Consider the following 17581-nt stretch of genomic DNA (forward strand, 5'->3'; position numbering starts at 1 on the left):
TTCCCTCCATGGTTATAATCAGAGCAGGCTCTGAAGAGATTATACTTGTCATTTTTTAATAATATTGACATTTTGAAAAATTATCAAGACTAGGGTGAATTAATTAGTTCCAGATCTTTGAATAGACCAATTATTTTTAGTGATTCAATACTTTTTGTAACTACTCCATCTTCCTTTCCTGTTTAAGGTCATTTGTAATCAACCATCTAAACAATTTTATCCAATTCTGTTTTCCTGAGGTTTCTTCCATCTCTTTGATTTATTTATTTATTTATTTATTTGAGATGGAGTTTCACTCTTGTTGCCCAGGCTGGAATGCAATGGTGCAATCTCGGCTCACCGCAACCTCTGCCTCCTGGGTTCAAGCGATTCTCCTGCCTCAGCGTCCTGAGTAGCTGGGATTACATGCACGTGCCACAACGCCCAGCTAATTTTTTTTTTTTTGTATTTTTAGTAGAGATGGGGTTTCACCATGTTGGTCAGGCTGGTCTCGAACTCCTGACCTCAGGTGATCCTCCCGCCACGGCCTCCCAAAGTGCTGGGATTACAGGCGTGAGCCACCGTGCCCGGCCACCTCTTTTATTTTTAGTTACCTTTCTTCTGAATGATTCTTACTTTTCCTTCCCCCTCCAGTATTAAGTCTAATTCAAGAGAGCTCAATAAGGAGGTCCATAACATCATGCCTCATATCATGTTGTCTCCCCTTTTACCATGACATCAATTAGCTGGGTCCGCAGGATGGAGTTAGGAAAAGGTATGGTAGTGTACTTAATTACAGGCTAGAATCTACAGCTGATATAGTTTAGATGAGTGTCCCTTCCAAATCTCATGTTGAAATGTGACCTCCAGTGTTGGAGGTGGGCCTAATGGGAGGTGTTTGGGTCTTTTGCAGGACATTTAGTTATCCCCGCCGACCTACAGACTCCAGGTCCCACTTATGTTCTTCCTCCTGTTTGTGACTCAATCACATAACTTGTGCAATCTCAACTCAAGGACTAGAAGCCAACCTATTCACAAAAAATCTTCCTCACCAGCCTCTACCATATTTCATTCTGCCCAATAACTCCTTAGCCATTATTATTTGAAATGGACTCAGAGATCACAGCAAATATCTCATCTTCACCAACTGAAAACATTTCAAAAAACGTAATTGAAAATACGGCCGGGCGCGGTGGCTCAAGCCTGTAATCCCAGCACTTTGGGAGGCCGAGACGGGCGGATCACAAGGTCAGGAGATCGAGACCATCCTGGCTAACCCGGTGAAACCCCGTCTCTACTAAAAAATACAAAAAACTAGCCGGGCGAGGTGGCGGGCGCCTGTAGTCCCAGCTACTCGGGAGGCTGAGGCAGGAGAATGGCATAAACCTGGGAGGCAGAGCTTGCAGTGAGCTGAGATCCGGCCACTGCACTCCAGCCTGGGCGACAGAGCAAGACTCCATCTCAAAAAAAAAAAAAAAAAAAAAAGACAATACTCACAAAACTCTACAGAGCATACTCACATGAGGTTTTGTTAAGGCAAAGGGTATGGTGCAGCAAGAGAAAGAGAATGCATGCCCCTATGCTATGTCAGACACAAATCCAGGCAGTTTTCCAGATTTCCCAGTCCAGATGGCACATTGATGTGATTCACTTCCAGATCAAGCCACCAATATCTGAGAGAGAAATCCTGGCTTCAGGAGAGCTCAAGTCAGAGGATCGCAGCAGGCCAGCAGGGATTTTATGCCCTTCTGGGGTAATATAGTTGAGCCAGAGTGCCTACCTAATCACATATGCCAACCAGAAACCATCAGCAATCAAACTCACCCTCCATATTGTCATGGGATTTTTCCAGATGTTAAACAATACATAATAAAGCTCACTGCACTAAATGTCAAAATGAAATGAGATACCTGAAGTCCCTAGAGACAACAGTAGAGCTTTTCCAGCCCAATTTTTTTTTTTTTTTTTTTTTTCGAGATAGAGTCTTGCTCTGTTGCCCAGGTCAGAGTGCAGTGGCACGATCTCAACTCACTGCAAGCTCCGCCTCCTGGGTTCACGCCATTCTCCTGTCTCAGCCTCCCAAGTAGCTGGGACTACATGCGCCTGCCACCATGCCCGGCTAATTTTTTGTATTTTTAGTAGAGACGGAGTTTCACCGTGTTAGCCAGGATGGTCTCGATGTCCTGACCTCGTGATCCACCCACCTCAGCCTCCCAAAGTGCTGGGATTACAGGCATGAGCCACCGTGCCCGGCCAACTAATTCCATCTTACACAAAACGAATGCACACTATATCAAAATTTGGGGGATGCTGCTAAAGTAGTACTTATAGGGAAATGTCTAGACTATATTATTATATAAGAAGAGAGTTCACAAATAAGTGACAATTTATTTTAAGAAATTAGGAAAACCAGCCAGGCATGCTGGCTTATGCCTGTAAACCCAGTGCTTTGGTATCGCTTGAAGCCAGGAGTTCAAGACCAGCTCGGGCAATACAGTGAGACTCCATCTCCAAAAACAAAAACAAACAAAAAAGTTAGCCAGGTGCGATGGTACATGCCTGTAATCCCAGCTACTGAGGAGGCTGAGGATTGCTTAAACGCAGGAGTTCAAGGTTACAGTGAGCTATGATAGTGCCACTGTATTTTTTTTTTTTTTTTTTTTTTTTTGAGACGGAGTCTCACGCTGTTGCCCAGGCTGGAGTGCAGTGGCGCGATCTCGGCTCACTGCAAGCTCCGCCTCCTGGGTTCCCGCCATTCTCCTGCCTCAGCCTCCTGAGTAGCTGGGACTACAGGCGCCCGCCACCGCGCCCGGCTAATTTTTTGTATTTTTAGTAGAGACGGGGTTTCACTGTGGTCTCGATCTCCTGACCTTGTGATCCGCCCGCCTCGGCCTCCCAAAGTGCTGGGATTACAGGCTTGAGCCACCGCGCCCGGCCTAGTGCCACTGTATTCTATCCTGGGTGACAGAGGCCTGGTCTCAAAACAAAAAAGAAAACTGGAAAAACAGACAAGTCCTATAGGTAACCCTATATTGACTCTATTGTCTCTTGCCTCTTGCTTCAGGAGCAGCCCTGCCTCAGTGATAGCAAAAAGTGGCAACCAAGAAAGCTATTTCCATGATTCACCAGGAACACTGGCTAAATTGCAAAGCCACATCCCTGAAATGCTAGATCTTCCTTCTTTCAATCTTGGTTTTCCTACCCACTTGTGCACCCAGCGATGGTCTTCAGTTGAGCCATCGAGTCTTTGGGAATCCACAGAATGTTTAGATTTGCCCTGGGAGTGATGCTGACCACCAAAGAGACACAGCTGTGGCGGTTCTGAAACTTTCTGTACACTCTCATCCTATATAGCCATAGTATGGGAACATCTGAGCATGTACCTTTAGAAGTGGCACATCCTAGGCCGGGCGTGGTGGCTCATGCCTGTAATCCCAGGACTTTGGGAGGCCGAGGCAGGCAGATCACCTGAGGTCGGGAGTTTGAGACCAGCCTGAACAATATGGAGAAACCCCATCTCTACTAAAAATACAAAATTAGCCAGGCATAGGTGACGCATGCCTGTAATCCCAGCTACTCAGGAGGCTGAGGCAGGACAATCACTTGAACCCAGGAGGTGGAGGTTGCAGTGAGCCAAGATCGTGCTACTGCACTCCAGCCTGGGCAACAAGAGCGAAACTCCATCTCAAAAAAAAAAAAAAAAAAGAAAAGAAAAAAAAAAAAGAAGTGGCACACCCTTTGTAGTGTGCTGCAATCTCCTCAACTCCCTATTAGTCTCACCCAGTGTTTCTATACCAATTGTAATTACCACCTGGCTCCTAGAGGTCCTCCACACAGGGACACCTGCCTACTAAATTCTGAACACAGACTCCTTGACAAGAAGCAGGGGCCAGCTTCCCACTAAGTGCTTGGAAATATGGAACACTGGATGGGAACTAGTGACCAAACTCATGCTCCCAGGTGCTCTACAAGTTGTTACAGCTGATCTCTCTTCATGGTTACCTCCAAACCCATAGAAAAACTGGCATCCAGGTCACATGATTTGTCTCACAAAGCCCTGCAGTCTGTCTTAGAAGGCCTTGAACAGCAACGCAAATTAGGTCAAAGCTGTAATCAGAGCTGTTCTCTGCCATACTGTTCTTTGCTCTAAGGGACAGAAAACAAGGACTCCCAAAGCTGTTAACTTGTTCATGCTGAGAAGACAACTGTTTCCTCAATAGACTCCAAACAATAAACAGAACCCACAATATTAATTGTGGCTTAAAGAACACGCCTTTATTATAATGAGCAATGTGAAGCAGGCAGTTCGAGAGCTGGGTGACTTGGAGATTGGATATATCCATAATGAGCATCATATGAAACCAAACAATCAATGCAGGTAAGCCTCTGCAGGCTATTTGCAGAATCTTTTTGTGTCCTCTTGAACAAAGCTGATTATTTCCATGCCATTTACATCAAAAGAGAGAAAATTAAGACCCCTAGTGGGCTGTGAGACCACTTACAATCCTTTTAGGGACTGGGGAGAGAAGAGAGGTCTGCCTGTCATAAGCATGCTGGGGTAAATGGTAAACGCAGTATGATTCTGCCAAATGGTAGCGGCAGATGGCTCCTGCCCCAGCAAAGGCCAATAGCCATTTAAAAAGTGCGACACAGCTGTTGAAAGCATCTCACATACTTGGTGCTCACAGGGAATCTCCCCAGTGGGAATGTCCATATCTATGAAGTTTCACTTCTGACTGATGGTTCCCTCACAATGGCTGCTCCCAGAGTTCCACTCTAGGGTGAGCTGTTAGGCTGAACAGAGATAGCACATTGCTTGGACTGCTAAGGCCTGTGTCTGGTGTGAAATTTTCCAGTGGCGGGTAAGGTTCAGCCTCCAAGGAAAGGCTTTCCTGTATCTGCTGCACTCATTAACTACTGCTAGTTCCCCACCATACAGTAAGTTGGAGGCATTGGCCTAAGAGTTTCCCCACATTTGCTACACTCTTAAAGCTTTTCTCCAGCGTGAACCCTCTGGTGCAGAACAAGTGTCTGTTTCCGGATGAACTCTCTCCCGCACTCACTACACACATAAGGTCTTTCCCCAGTGTGGACTTTCCAGTGCCTGATGAGGTTGGGTCTTTGAGTGAAGGCTTTCCCACACTTGCTGCACTCATAAGGCTTTTCTCCAGAGTGAACTTTCTGGTGCTGAATGAGTTTAGAGATGCAGCTGAAAGCTTTACCACATCTGCTACACTCGTAATCACTGCTGTGAATTCTCCAGTGTACATTAAGGTGGGAGCTTTGGCTAAAGGCCTTCCCACATTCACTGCACTCATAAGGCCTTTCTCCAGTGTGAGTTCGTTGGTGCAGAACAAGTGTGTGTTTCCGACTGAATTCTTTCCCACATTCGCTGCATACGTAAGGCCTGGCTCCTGTGTGAACTTCCTGGTGTCGAATGAGATTAGACTTACTGCTAAAGAATTTCCCACATTTGCCACACTGATAGAGTCTTTCACCTGTGTGAACTCGCCTGTGCTCAATCAGGCCAGAGATTTGTCTAAAGAATTTCCCACATTCGCTGCACTCATATGGCCTTTCTCCAGTGTGAACTGTCTGGTGTTTAAAGAGGTCGTAGCTTTGGCTGAAGAACTTCCCACATTCGCTACACTCATAAGGCCTTTCTCCAGTGTGGATTCTCTGATGCCGAGCAAGTGTGTCTTTGCGGGTGAAGGCTTTCCCACATTCACCACACTTGTGATACCTCTGTCCCATGCGAAAGCCATTCACAAGCTTGGTGCTCTTGTGGGGCTTCATCCTGCTGTGAGAGGCCTGATGCTGAAGAAGGCCAGATGTGGCTGAAAAGTCTCTCCCACTTTTCCCACATGTGAGGGTCTTCTCTGGCACATGGACTCTGCAGCTTTTCACCGAGTCTCTACTCTCCTTCCTTGGGAAGAGTTTCCCTTCATTGGGCTGGTTCTGGTCAAAGTCTGTACTGAACCAGAATTGCTTTCCACATGCCCCGCACAAGTATGGTTTCTGCCTGGCTTTTCCCCCATGGTACTTAGCCGGGTGTAAGGTATCTTTCAATATTGGGCCACATATGTCACATGGGTGAGTCTGCAGCTCTGCCTTGAGAGTCCTGACCTGTGACACTCCTGCTACAGAAATGCTCTGCTCAGAAGATACCTCCTCATTCTCCACTCCATACCAACAACCTGAAGACACAGAAATGCTGATTAAATGCATGTTTACGGGTGGGAAGGGGCAACCCCATCATATATGTGCATTTGACACACGCAGGAGTAAGTTCATGAAACTGTTTTCAGGATGAGAAGCATGGTCAGAGTGAGGAAGGGACGGCTTTGAGGTAGTGAGCCTCTGAAGGTCATACCATGGGGGAGGGCCAATGAAGGGCCAGGATATAAGAATGGAACCAAACAGGCTGGCCATGGTGGCTCACACCTGTAATCCCAGCACTTTGAGAGGCCGAGGTGGGCAGATCACGAGGTCAGGAAATCGAGACCATCCTGGCTAACACGGTGAAGCTGCTTCTCTACTAAAAATACAAAAAAAAAAAAAAAAAAAAAAAATTAACCGGGCATGGTGGTGGGCGCCTCTAGTCCCAGCTACTCAGGAGGCTGAGGTCAGGAGAATGGCGTGAACTCAGGAGGAGGAGCTTGCAGTGAGTGGAGATCACCCCACTGCACTCCAGCCTTTGCCACAGAGCTAGACTCCGTCTCAAAAAAAAAAGAATGGAAGCAAACAAATGGCTTCCAGTAGGGCCTTGACTGTTAGTGACTCATGAATGCTATGAAAAATGTATCCAGTTCCAGGAAAATCCAACTACAAGCGAGCAGTTGGTGTTCAAAGACTATTTAAGAATATATGCACATCTTGTGAACATTAATAGCAGGTCAATATTGCCAAAAATGCAGACAGACTAGTGGGAAAACATGGGTGTGAGGTGAAGGCCAGTGGTGAGGATGGCAAGGGGCTAACAAACTAGAAATGATATGTCTTCATGTCAACAACAGGGAAGGACAGATAGAAACGCTGTGTGGCCACTGGCCCTGGAAACAAACACTGATGTGAACAGTTAATGTTGACAGTTCTGAACCCAGCTTTGACATACATCATGCCCTTCCCCGATATCCACTCACCACGTCTAAGTCCGCTCTGGGCCTCTCTTTCTGTGGCTGAAGTCATATCCACTTGGTCATACACCCAGGGCTCTTCTGCTTGCTCTAGTTTAATGACTGCACATGATCTAGAAAATGCAATTCCTAAGAGAAAGTCAGAACAGGTGAGCAGCCAGCACAGGTCCATGGCAACCCACCCTATGATGGACTACAGGTAAGAAAAGTAACCTGGGAGGAGTTGTGCAGGAATAGAGCAAAGGTCCCTGTAAGTGACTATGTAAGTGCCTATAACTCCTGACAGGGTCAGGCCCTAGAAAATGTCACCTGGGCTGGGCGCAGTGGCTCATGCCTGTAATCCAACACTTTCAGAGGTCAAGTCAGGGGATTACTTGAGCTCAGGAGTTCAAGACTAGCCTGGGCAACATGGCAAATTCCCGTCTCTACAAAAAAATTAGCTGGGCGTGGTGGTGTGTGCCTGTAGTCCCAACTATTCAGGAGGCTGAGGTGAGAGGATGGCTTGAGCCTGGGAGGTAGAGGTTGCAATGAGCTGAGATCGTGCCACTGCACTCCAGCTTGGGCAACAGAGCCAAACCCTGACTCAAAAAAAAAAAAAAAGAAAAAGAAAATGTCACCTGGAGAAAGGGGGCACAACCTTGGGCACAGAGGCATCATAATTTTGGACAGAGTCACCAGTACAGAAAGTGAACAGACCTAGTGAGAACCACTGGGCAAACCACAAGTCTCATGACCCCAAACCCTTGGCTGCATGGCTTCAGGACTGCTCAGCAAGTAGGAAGGACACTCCATACAGCTTAGCCCTGGCACCCTGAGCACTTGCTCCAGAAAACTGGTGAAGGAAGCAGTGCTCATGATCCAACCATGGGAAGAACAGAGTGGTAAATGGAGAAAAGCATGAGGACCTTACCTAGTGAGGCTAAAAGTGCAAAGTTCTCCAGCATCACATCATGGTACAAAAGTCTCTGAGCATCATCAAGTAGCTCCCATTCTTCCCGAGAGAAGTATACAAACACATCCTCAAAGACTACACAGCCCTGCAACAAAAGGGACAGGAAGGGTCATAAAAAGTCTCTTGACCCATGATCCCCTGTCTGCCTACCCACAACATCCTGCTAACTGACCTCCCAGGTTCCCAAGTCAGAGATACCAGGTACTGGTACCACTGGTTCTCACTCTCTCCTGATTACCCCAGAAATCACTGTGTCAGCCCACCACAACAACAGGCAGGCTGACAGATAAATGCCATTTACACTCTGAGCCAGCCAACTCCCCTGGGGTACCCAAGAGCACAAATCCCAGGTATGAACCTAGGTTCATTTTTCTCAGTTAAGCCCCAAGTCACAGGACCATCAGCTCACACTTCCTCCACTCATACACATCACTCTCTGGACTACATCTCCCTCACATCTCCAGCTTTCCCACCACCCTACTGGCCCACCCTATCTCCCTGGACTCCCCAATGTCACTCTACATATAGCATTAAGAGTGTTTGCCAAGGGCGGATCACAAGATCAAACCCTGTCTCTACTTAAAAAAAAAAAAAAATTAGCTGGGCATGGTGGTGTGTGCCTGTAGTCCCAGCTACTTGAGAGACTGAGGCAGGAGAACTGTTTGAACCTGGGAGGCAGAGGCTGCAGTGAGCCGAGATCATGCTACTATACTTCAGTCTGGTGACAGAGCGAGACTCCATCTCAAAAAAAAAAAAAAAAAAAAAAAAAAGTGCTTGCCAACAATCAGTATCCCATCTTGCCCCAAACCACCAATGGCCCCATTGCCAAGGAAAGCCCTATTGTTGCTCTGAAAGCCTCCCAATCTGGCCTTGTTCCTTTTTTCAATCACAGGCACCTCAAACCACATGAAGATCTCAGGTATCCTCAACCCTCTTCCATTTCTTTGTTGCACACTGTACCACTGCTTGATATGGATTGGATGTGTATCCCCTACAAATCTCATGTTGAAATGCAACCCCTAGTGCTGGAGGCCCAGGGAAACCAAAAGACTGGACACCCCTGATTTAAAGTGAGAGATGTGTAACTACTCCTTTAACTTGAACTCTTAGAGCCCACTGTAGAGTTATTAACTGATCTGATTTCAATATTGCTGTGCGTCAGGGAATAGGAACACTTGAAGAGAGGGAGAAGGATGGGGATCAGCTGGTCAGTGAGGCAGTCAGAAGACACACAATATTTAACAATTAAGACTGCCTGTCTCATATAAGTGTGGCTCGTGGTGCCACATGATGGCCCAAAACAATTACAGTAGTAACACCAAAGATCACTGATCACAAGAACAGGTATAATAAGGATGAAAATGTTTGAAATATTGCAAGAATTGCCAATGTATGACTTCAGGGATGCCACAAACCTTCAACTTGTAAAAACAGAGTATCTGCAAAGTGTGATAGAGTGAAGCACAGTAAGACAAGGTATGCCAGTATAGGGAATGTGAGCAGAAACATTTCCCGTGTTAGAACAATTTACCTTAGAGTAAACCTTTGGTAAGAACTTGCTGGCAGGGCATGGCTGCTAACACTTATAATCCCAGCACTCTGGGAGACCAGCCTGGCCAACATAGCGAAACCCCGTCTCTACTCAAAATACAAAAATTATTGTACACCCGCCAGGGCGTGGTAGCAGGTGCCTGTCATCCCAGCTACTCGGGAGGCTGAGGTAGAAAATCATTTGAACCTAGGAGGTGAAGATTGGAGTGAGTTGAGATCACACCATTGCACTCCAGCCTGGGCAACAAAAGCAAAACTCCGTCTCAAAAAAAAAAAAACAGAACTTGCTGTGAGGCAGCTGCCCCCAATGAGCCTGTCTTTCTTGGGAAATGTATTTAGTCAAAAGAGCTAATGGATGGTCAGGCACGGTGGCTCACACCAGTAATCCCAGCACTTTGGGAGGCCGAGGTGGGCAGATCACTTGAGGTCAGGAGTTCGAGACCAGCCTGGCCAATATGGTGAAACCTCGTCTCTACTAAAAATATAAAAATTAGCTGGGCATGGTGGCACACACCTGTAATTCCAGCGACTCCAGAGGCTGAGAATAGCTTGAACAGGAGGCAGAGGTTGCAGTAAGCTGAAATCGCACAGCTACACTTCAGCCTGGGTGACAGAATGAGACTCTGCCTGAAAAACAAAAAAACGGTTCTAAAGGAGGTTGAGACAATCTATTGCATGGCATTTAAGGTATTTTGTGGCTTTGGCAACACTGAGTGAAGCAGGCTCATTCCCTGCACTGAAGGAACTTATCAGTGTGCGTTTCTCTTAGTTCAGGTGGTTCAAAAGTGAGGGTGAGAGAGGGGATGTCAGCAACATGGCGGAATACGAAGCTCCTGACTCTTTCCATCCATGGACACATGAAATACACGCCTATTTACAGACTATCCTCTGAAAGTGAGAAACTAGTTGAGAGACTGCTGATCACCAGGCAACGGAGAAAACATCTGTCTTAAACAGGTAAGAAAAGCTGAGGAACACTCAACCATGGACCCCACTGTGGGCACTGTTCATACAATGGAGAAAGGAATCCCCAACACACACCTTCTCCTGTGAAGAGGATGGTGTGGACCTCACATATAGTTCCTAACTCTAAGGTTATCCATGATTCGGCTCTTAATTCACCAACTCTAGAGAGCTAAGGGGAGGAGACATCAGCACCCCTGTACTACTCACAGGGAATGAAGACCCTGGAAGTGCTAATGTGCCTATATCGAACTACTGCTTTTTTCCTGTGGTCTCTATAGACCACAGTCCACACAAGTGTCCCAACTTGTAATTCTTCTCTCCAAAGAACTGTACTCTAAACCTCCTGGCTCTGTGAACAGAGGAGACTGGAATACACATCTTTCTAGATCACAGAAAAAAGTCTGGCCGTTTGCTGGGCGCGGTGGCTCACACCTGTAATCCCAGCACTTTCGGAGGCCGAGGCAGGCAGATCACCTGTGGTCGGGAGATCAAGACCATCCTGGTTAACGTGGTGAAACCTCGTCTCTATTAAAAATATAAAAAATTAACTGGGCATAATGGCACGTGCCTGTAATCCCAGCTACTCGGGAGGCTGAGGCAGGAGAATCGCTTGAACCTGGGAGACAGAGGTTGCAGTGAGCCGAGACGGTGCCATTGCACTCCAGCCTGGGCAACAGGAACGAAACTCCATCTCAAAAAACAAACAAAAAAAAGTGGCAGTTTGATATGGGCACTCAAGCACTTCCAGGGTCTTCATGCCCTGTAAGTAGTGCAGAGAAGGGGCTTTAAAAAAACAGCCCTTCGGCCGGGCGCGGTGGCTCAAGCCTGTAATCCCAGCACTTTGGGAGGCCGAGACGGGCGGATCATGAGGTCAGGAGATCGAGACCATCCTGGCTAACCCGGTGAAACTCCGTCTCTACTAAAAACTACAAAAAACTAGCCGGGCGAGGTGGCGGGCGCCTGTAGTCCCAGCTACTCGGGAGGCTGAGGCAGGAGAATGGCGGGAACCCGGGAGGCGGAGCTTGCAGTGAGCTGAGATCCGGCCACTGCACTCCAGCCTGGGCAACAGAGCGAGACTCCGTCTCAAAAAAAAAAAAACAAAAAAAAACAGCCCTTGTTTCTCCCCAGAAGAGGTTTATGCCATGCATAGAGTGCTGCATCTTTTACAGCTACCTCCCGAAGGGCTCCATCGTAAACCTCTTACCTCTGAGAGCAGAAGGAACTAGGCAAGTCTTCCTGGATCACAGAACAAATAGGCAGAATTAAATGGGCATGAAAATATTTCTAGGAGCTACACCTCCTTGGAGCACTGCAAAAAAGGGGCAGGAATGTGCACCTCCAATTTACTCTCCAGAAGGGGCTTACAGCACACACTTCTAGTGGCTACTTAACAGTCTGGCTTCTACCAAATTTATATCAGGGAGCTGATAGGGCAAATAAAACAGCCAGAGCTGGCCGGGCGCGGTGGCTCATGCCTGTAATCCCAGCACTTTGGGAGGCCGAGGCGGGCGGATCACGAGGTCAGGAGATCGAGACCATCCTGGCGAACACGGTGAAACCCCGCCTCTACTAAAAATACAAAAAAAATTAGCCGGGCGAGGTGGCAGGCGCCTGTAGTCCCAGCTACTCGGGAGGCTGAGGCAGGAGAATGGCGTGAGCCCGGGAGGCGGAGGTTGCAGTGAGCCGAGATCGCGCCACTGTACTCCAGCCTGGGCAAAAGAGCGAGACTCCGTCTCAAACAAAAACAAACAAACAAAAAACAGCCAGAGCCAAAGCATGGCACTTCATGAGGCTTCCATATGGCTCAATGATAAAATCCAGGCCTACTCATTCTTCCTTTGGCCATGCACTGAGTATCACAAGTTCTGTAACTCCCACCCAAGAGACTGTCTCCTTAAAAACTACTCTGGAAGTCAATGGGGCTTTGCATTTCTGAGTGGCCCTAAACTACAGAAAATAAAAAGGTGGATACACAATGAGTCTACTTCCAGAGGCTATCTCCCGAGAATCAGAGGATGCTGCCCAAACACGACTTTAGGCATTTAGTCCTCTAACTAACTTAATGCAGGCAGCAGGAGATAAATACCCATGCTCAGCTGCATCATGAAAACAGAAGAAACCGGAACACATTTAACACCCTCAACACATCCCAGCGACATCAAGAGAGTCTGGTTCCTACCTTTCTGGCCTCAGGATAATGACAGAATGTAGTACACCCTAAGTTCCAGAGAGTTACCAAAAACAGAGACAGCATTCTGGACAAATACAAAGATTAGAGAAGCACCTTAAATCTTTGGCCAGATGGATTGGTGAGATCCTTCTACTACACTTAGCAAGACTGGGAGAGGTAGTGAACTTTTTTTTTTTTTTAAATGGGGTCTCAGCCGAGCGTGTGGCTCACGCCTGTGATCCCAGCACTTTGGGAGGCTGAGGTGGGTGGATCTCCTGAGGTCAGGAGTTCAAGACCACCCTGGCCAACATCGTGAAACCCCATCTCTACTAAAAATAAAAACAAATTAGCCAGGCGTGGTGGCGGATGCCTGTAATTCCAGCTATTCATGAGGCAGAGACAGGAGAACTGCTTGAACCCGGGCGGCAGAGGTTGCAGCGAGCCAAGATCGTGCCACTGCACTCTAGCCTGGGCAACATGGTGAAACCCCATCTCTACTAAAAATGTAAAAATTAGCTGGGTGTGGTGGCAGGCACCTGTAATCCCAGCTACTCAGGAGGCTAAGGTAGGAGAATTGCTTGAACCAGGAGATGGAGGTTGCAGTGAGCCGAGATCGCGTCACTGCACTCCAGCCTGGGTGACAAGGGCGAGACTCCATGTCAAAAAAAAAAAAAAAAACCTTGGCCAAGGCATGGTGGCTCACTCCTGTAATCCCAGCACTTTGGGAGGCCAAGGGGAGTGGATCACCTGAGGTCAAGAGTTTGAGACCAGCCTGGCCAGCATGGTGAAACTCCATCTCTACTAAAATACAAAAATTAGTTGGGCATGGTGGTGCATGCCTGTAATCCCACCTACTGGGAAAACTGAGGCAGGAGAATCACTTGAATCCAGGAGGCGGAGGCTGCAGTGAGCTGAGATCGCACCACTGCACTCCAGCCTGGGTGACAGAGGGAGACTCCATCTCAAAAAAACGAATAAATAAATAAATAAATAAATAAAATAAAACTAAAGCCAAGTGCAGTGGCTCACACCTGTAATCCCAACCCTTTGGAAGGCTGGGGCCGGTGGATCAGTTGAGGTCAGGAGTTCGAGACCACCTGGGCCAACATGGCAAATGTCCCCCTCCCCGCGTCTTTACTATAAATACTAAAATTAGCCAGGGGTGGTTGCGGGCTCCTGTAATCTCAGCTACTCAGGAAGCTGAGGCAGGAGAATCTCTTGAACCCAGGAGGTACAGGTTGCAACCACTGCATCCCACCCTGGGTGACAGAGTGAGACTTGGTCTCAAAAAAAATAAAAATAATAAACTAAAAGAAAACACACAAAATGAGGGTGAGATAATCAGATAGTAGCAAATTTATAGCACACCACACATCGTTGCCATCCCAGGCCAAACTCCTGATACCCTACAGCTCTCTCCTTCTACAAACACTGAAAAGAACCTTTTCATATGCCAGGACCCTTCTCTTCTGGGGGGAGTCTCAAGAATGCCCACTCCCTTTTCCCTGTCCTCCAGTCCCAGCCTTCTCATCTCTTACCCCAGAGATCATCTGAAATAACATACTTAAGACTGCCCCACTTAAATCTGACCTCCTGGCCTTGACCTAGTCCAGACCACTCCCTTTACCCCAAAGACATTTTAAGCCCAGTCCCTTCCCCACAATTTCACACCTTCCTCTCTAGTTGCCTAAGTGAGGACGCCTCCACTCTGAGACATATCAGAGTCACCATTCCAAAATTCAAACGTTCATGAAAAAACACAACAAAAACACCTTGCTCTTTCATGCCTTACTTTCAATCACAGCTGCATATGCTGGAGCAGAAAATCCTGCTGGTTTCATATTTAAAACCTACCCAGAATATGATCACTTCTACCTACTCACCTGCCATTACTCTCGGTACATCCACCACCAAAGCATTCCTGGAATCCACTGCAGCCGTCTCCTTACCGGTCTCCTAGTATCCATCCTCACAGTCCCCACCCCGAACTAATGTTCTCCCCTGAGCAAATTTCGAGACACTTAAAATCCCAGCTAAGATCACTTCCTTCTATTCAAAACCCTCAGGTAATCTCAACGCCCTGAGAATGAAGGGACAACTTTTCAGCCTGCCATTCCAGGCACAGTTCCTCAAACTCTGCTCCGTGTTGAAAAGAACACTGTCTCCCAAATGTCTGGGGATCAGCAGCACCCCCGAGCCTTTACCTGCGACGTCCCCTCCGCCCGTAACTCTCCCACACCCACCCACAGCGAGATAGAACCCCGCCCAAGAGTGCGTCGCTGTCCTGGGACACAGGGGCTGCAGGAACTTTACGATTCGGAGTCGGAGAAAGAGTGGCTGAGGGCCGGGAGGATGCAGCACCCACCCGCGCGGAGTCCGTTAGCTCCGCCACAGGACCGTGGGCGCGGACAGCTGCCGGGAGCGGCAGGCATCTCGATCGGGGACGCAGGTACTTCCATCCCCGTAGAGTTTCGGACGCGTCGCGGGACGCTGGGGACAACATCTCCGCGCTTTCCCGACACCTCCACCTGCGGTCCACCCAAGCGTTACAGAGACCCAAATAGATGCAGCCTGACAGAAACAAACAAAATGTCCGCTAGGAGGAGGAGCCGGAAGTCCCGCCCACGCACCCTCCGCACGCACTGAAACACCTCTCTCTTGGGCCCTCATTGGATATGCAACGTATAGGTTTGTGGGTAGTGTAGTTCCCACGGAGACATCCTTCAAGGCGGAGGATTCTCGGCCTGGGACGGGGGCCAAGGTGTTTGGGGAAAGTAACCCGAGTTTCAAAGGACTGGCAGGACTTCCGTCCTCTTTTTTTTTTTTTTTTTTGAGGCGCAGTCTCGCTGTGTCTCCCAGGCTGCAGTGCAGTGGCGCGTTCTCGGCTCACTGCAACCTCCGCCTCCCGGGTTCAAGCGATTTTCCTGCCTCACCCTCCTGAGTAGTTGGGACTACAGGGGCCCGCCACCACGCCCGGCTAATTTTAGTACTTTTAGTAGAGACGGAATTTCACCACATTGGCCAGGCTGTACTCCTGACCTTGGGATCCGCCTGCTTCGGCCTCCTAAAGTGCTGGGATTACGGGAGTGAGCCACGGCGTCCAGCCCGACTTCCGTCCTCTGAAAAGGCCTGGACCTAGACTCCCCGGAGGGTAGTCTGCACTGGTCGCAGAAATGTGGAGACATTTCAGATGTTCCCCAAAGCTGCAAAACTAAATAGACAAACCACAACACAATGTCTCTTTGCCTACACTCATAGCTAGGAGCTAATAACTATTATCTTGTTGCTTTGCAAGTACGGGTGCACTCAAGCTTTACGGGAACTTTTGTGAGCTTCAGTTTGGTCAGAGAGGGAAGAGAAAATACTCCAAACAAGGCCTTGCAGTGGAAGAAGGAAGAGGGATGATGTGGAGTCTCCCTGAAACCAGTGGACAGATTTCCTCAGAAAACTCTTCCTGCCTAGGTAATCAGTGAGTGTATCCACCACTGCAAAACACAGTGCCATTACCATTTAATCTGTCATTGTAGGTACGGTGTCTGTATTAGGAGGTGAGATTATCCCGGGGGGGAAAAATCCTGAAAGCTATTAATAATGATTCTGTAGTTATTTGAAGATAATGAAAGACATTACTCCGAGGAATTATCTGTGATAGATGGACAAAGTTAAGATCTCAGTAAAGTTTGAGCCTGAATACTAAAGTATGAAAAGTGAAAGAATGAAGTTAAGCACGTGGTTGTATTGGGATCTTGACCACACTTTGTCCACAGAATGTGACTCTTTTTTCCTGAAAATGCTGAGCAGTTGTGAAGTTGTGCTGTCTTGATAATTCACTGTTAAAATATACATCCAAGAAACACCTACAAGCTCTGAGTAGGTGCTTTTCAGATGTATTAGTAGTGTGAGAGACATCACTAATAAAGTTTCCAAGATTCTATACATACAGGACATGTCCTGCATATAATGATTTTTGTCCTGCATCACCTTTTGACTTTGTCACAATACCCTAAATGATCCGTGCTCAGCTTTTTTTTTTTTTTTTTCAATGAACTAATACAATTTAGCAGTTAGGGCTATTTTTCCATCACAGGAACTGGCTCTTAACTCATTTAAATGGCAACATTAACTGAAAAATCATACCTCCACGAATAGAGACCTAAACAATATCTATGACAGGGGTCCCAAAATCCCAGGCTGCAGAATGGTACTGGTCCATGGCCTGTTAGGAACCTGGCAGCACGGCAGGAGGTGAGTGCTGGCAAGCAAGCATTACCACCTACGCTCCGTCTCCTATCAGATCAGGGTAGCATTAGACTATCTTAGGAGCACAAGCGCTATTGTGAACTGTGCATGTGAGGGATCTAGGTTGCATATCCCTTGTGAGAATCTAATTAAAATTCCCACCTCCACCCCTTCACCCTGCATCCCCGTCTGTGAAAACATTGTCTTCCATGAAACTGGCCCCTGGTGCCAAAAAGGTTGGGGATCACTGGTCTATGGTGTCTCTGCAGGTTTGGCTAAAGGAAGACCAATAGGTGGCACTTAGAATTTAAAGTTCTTATTTTTTCAAATTCAAGAATAGAAAAGACTGTTCTTTTGACAAAGTCCTAAACAACTAACTCCAATTAATTTGAGATAACTATGGATCAATACACATGCTCTGAAAAATCAGCCTATCTGTGACAGCCTCACTCAGGTATCACACTTTTGAAAGGTAGCAGACGAATCACACTATCAAGCTTCTGAAAATCAACCAATGACACAACCCAGTCCAGAAAGACAACCAACACTGCACTCTAGCCTGGGCAACAGAGTGAGACTCAGTCTCAA

General features: G+C 47.5%; 1 protein-coding gene across 6 annotated transcripts; it reads right to left on the reverse strand.

The window, feature by feature from the left end:
- Positions 1-4232: 4232 nt before the first annotated feature.
- ZNF671 (zinc finger protein 671) lies at positions 4233-15352 on the reverse strand. 6 transcript variants are annotated; one of them, XM_074024967.1, is made up of 5 exons: positions 15120-15352; positions 10133-10245; positions 8026-8152; positions 7122-7228; positions 4233-6176 (listed from the first exon to the last, which is right to left on the reverse strand). In XM_074024967.1, exons 4-5 carry the CDS (start codon positions 7165-7167, stop codon positions 4966-4968), a joined length of 1257 nt encoding a protein of 418 aa, XP_073881068.1. In that variant the 5' UTR covers positions 7168-7228; positions 8026-8152; positions 10133-10245; positions 15120-15352; the 3' UTR covers positions 4233-4965. The 6 variants fall into 6 exon arrangements, with proteins under 6 accessions (XP_073881068.1, XP_065391145.1, XP_073881067.1 ...); XM_065535073.1 differs by having other exon boundaries at positions 7122-7244; XM_074024966.1 differs by lacking the exon at positions 10133-10245.
- Between the last annotated feature and the right edge of the window lie 2229 nt (positions 15353-17581).

This window comes from Macaca fascicularis, chromosome 19 (assembly GCF_037993035.2).
Source record: "Macaca fascicularis isolate 582-1 chromosome 19, T2T-MFA8v1.1".
Taxonomy (NCBI): Eukaryota; Metazoa; Chordata; class Mammalia; order Primates; family Cercopithecidae; genus Macaca; species Macaca fascicularis.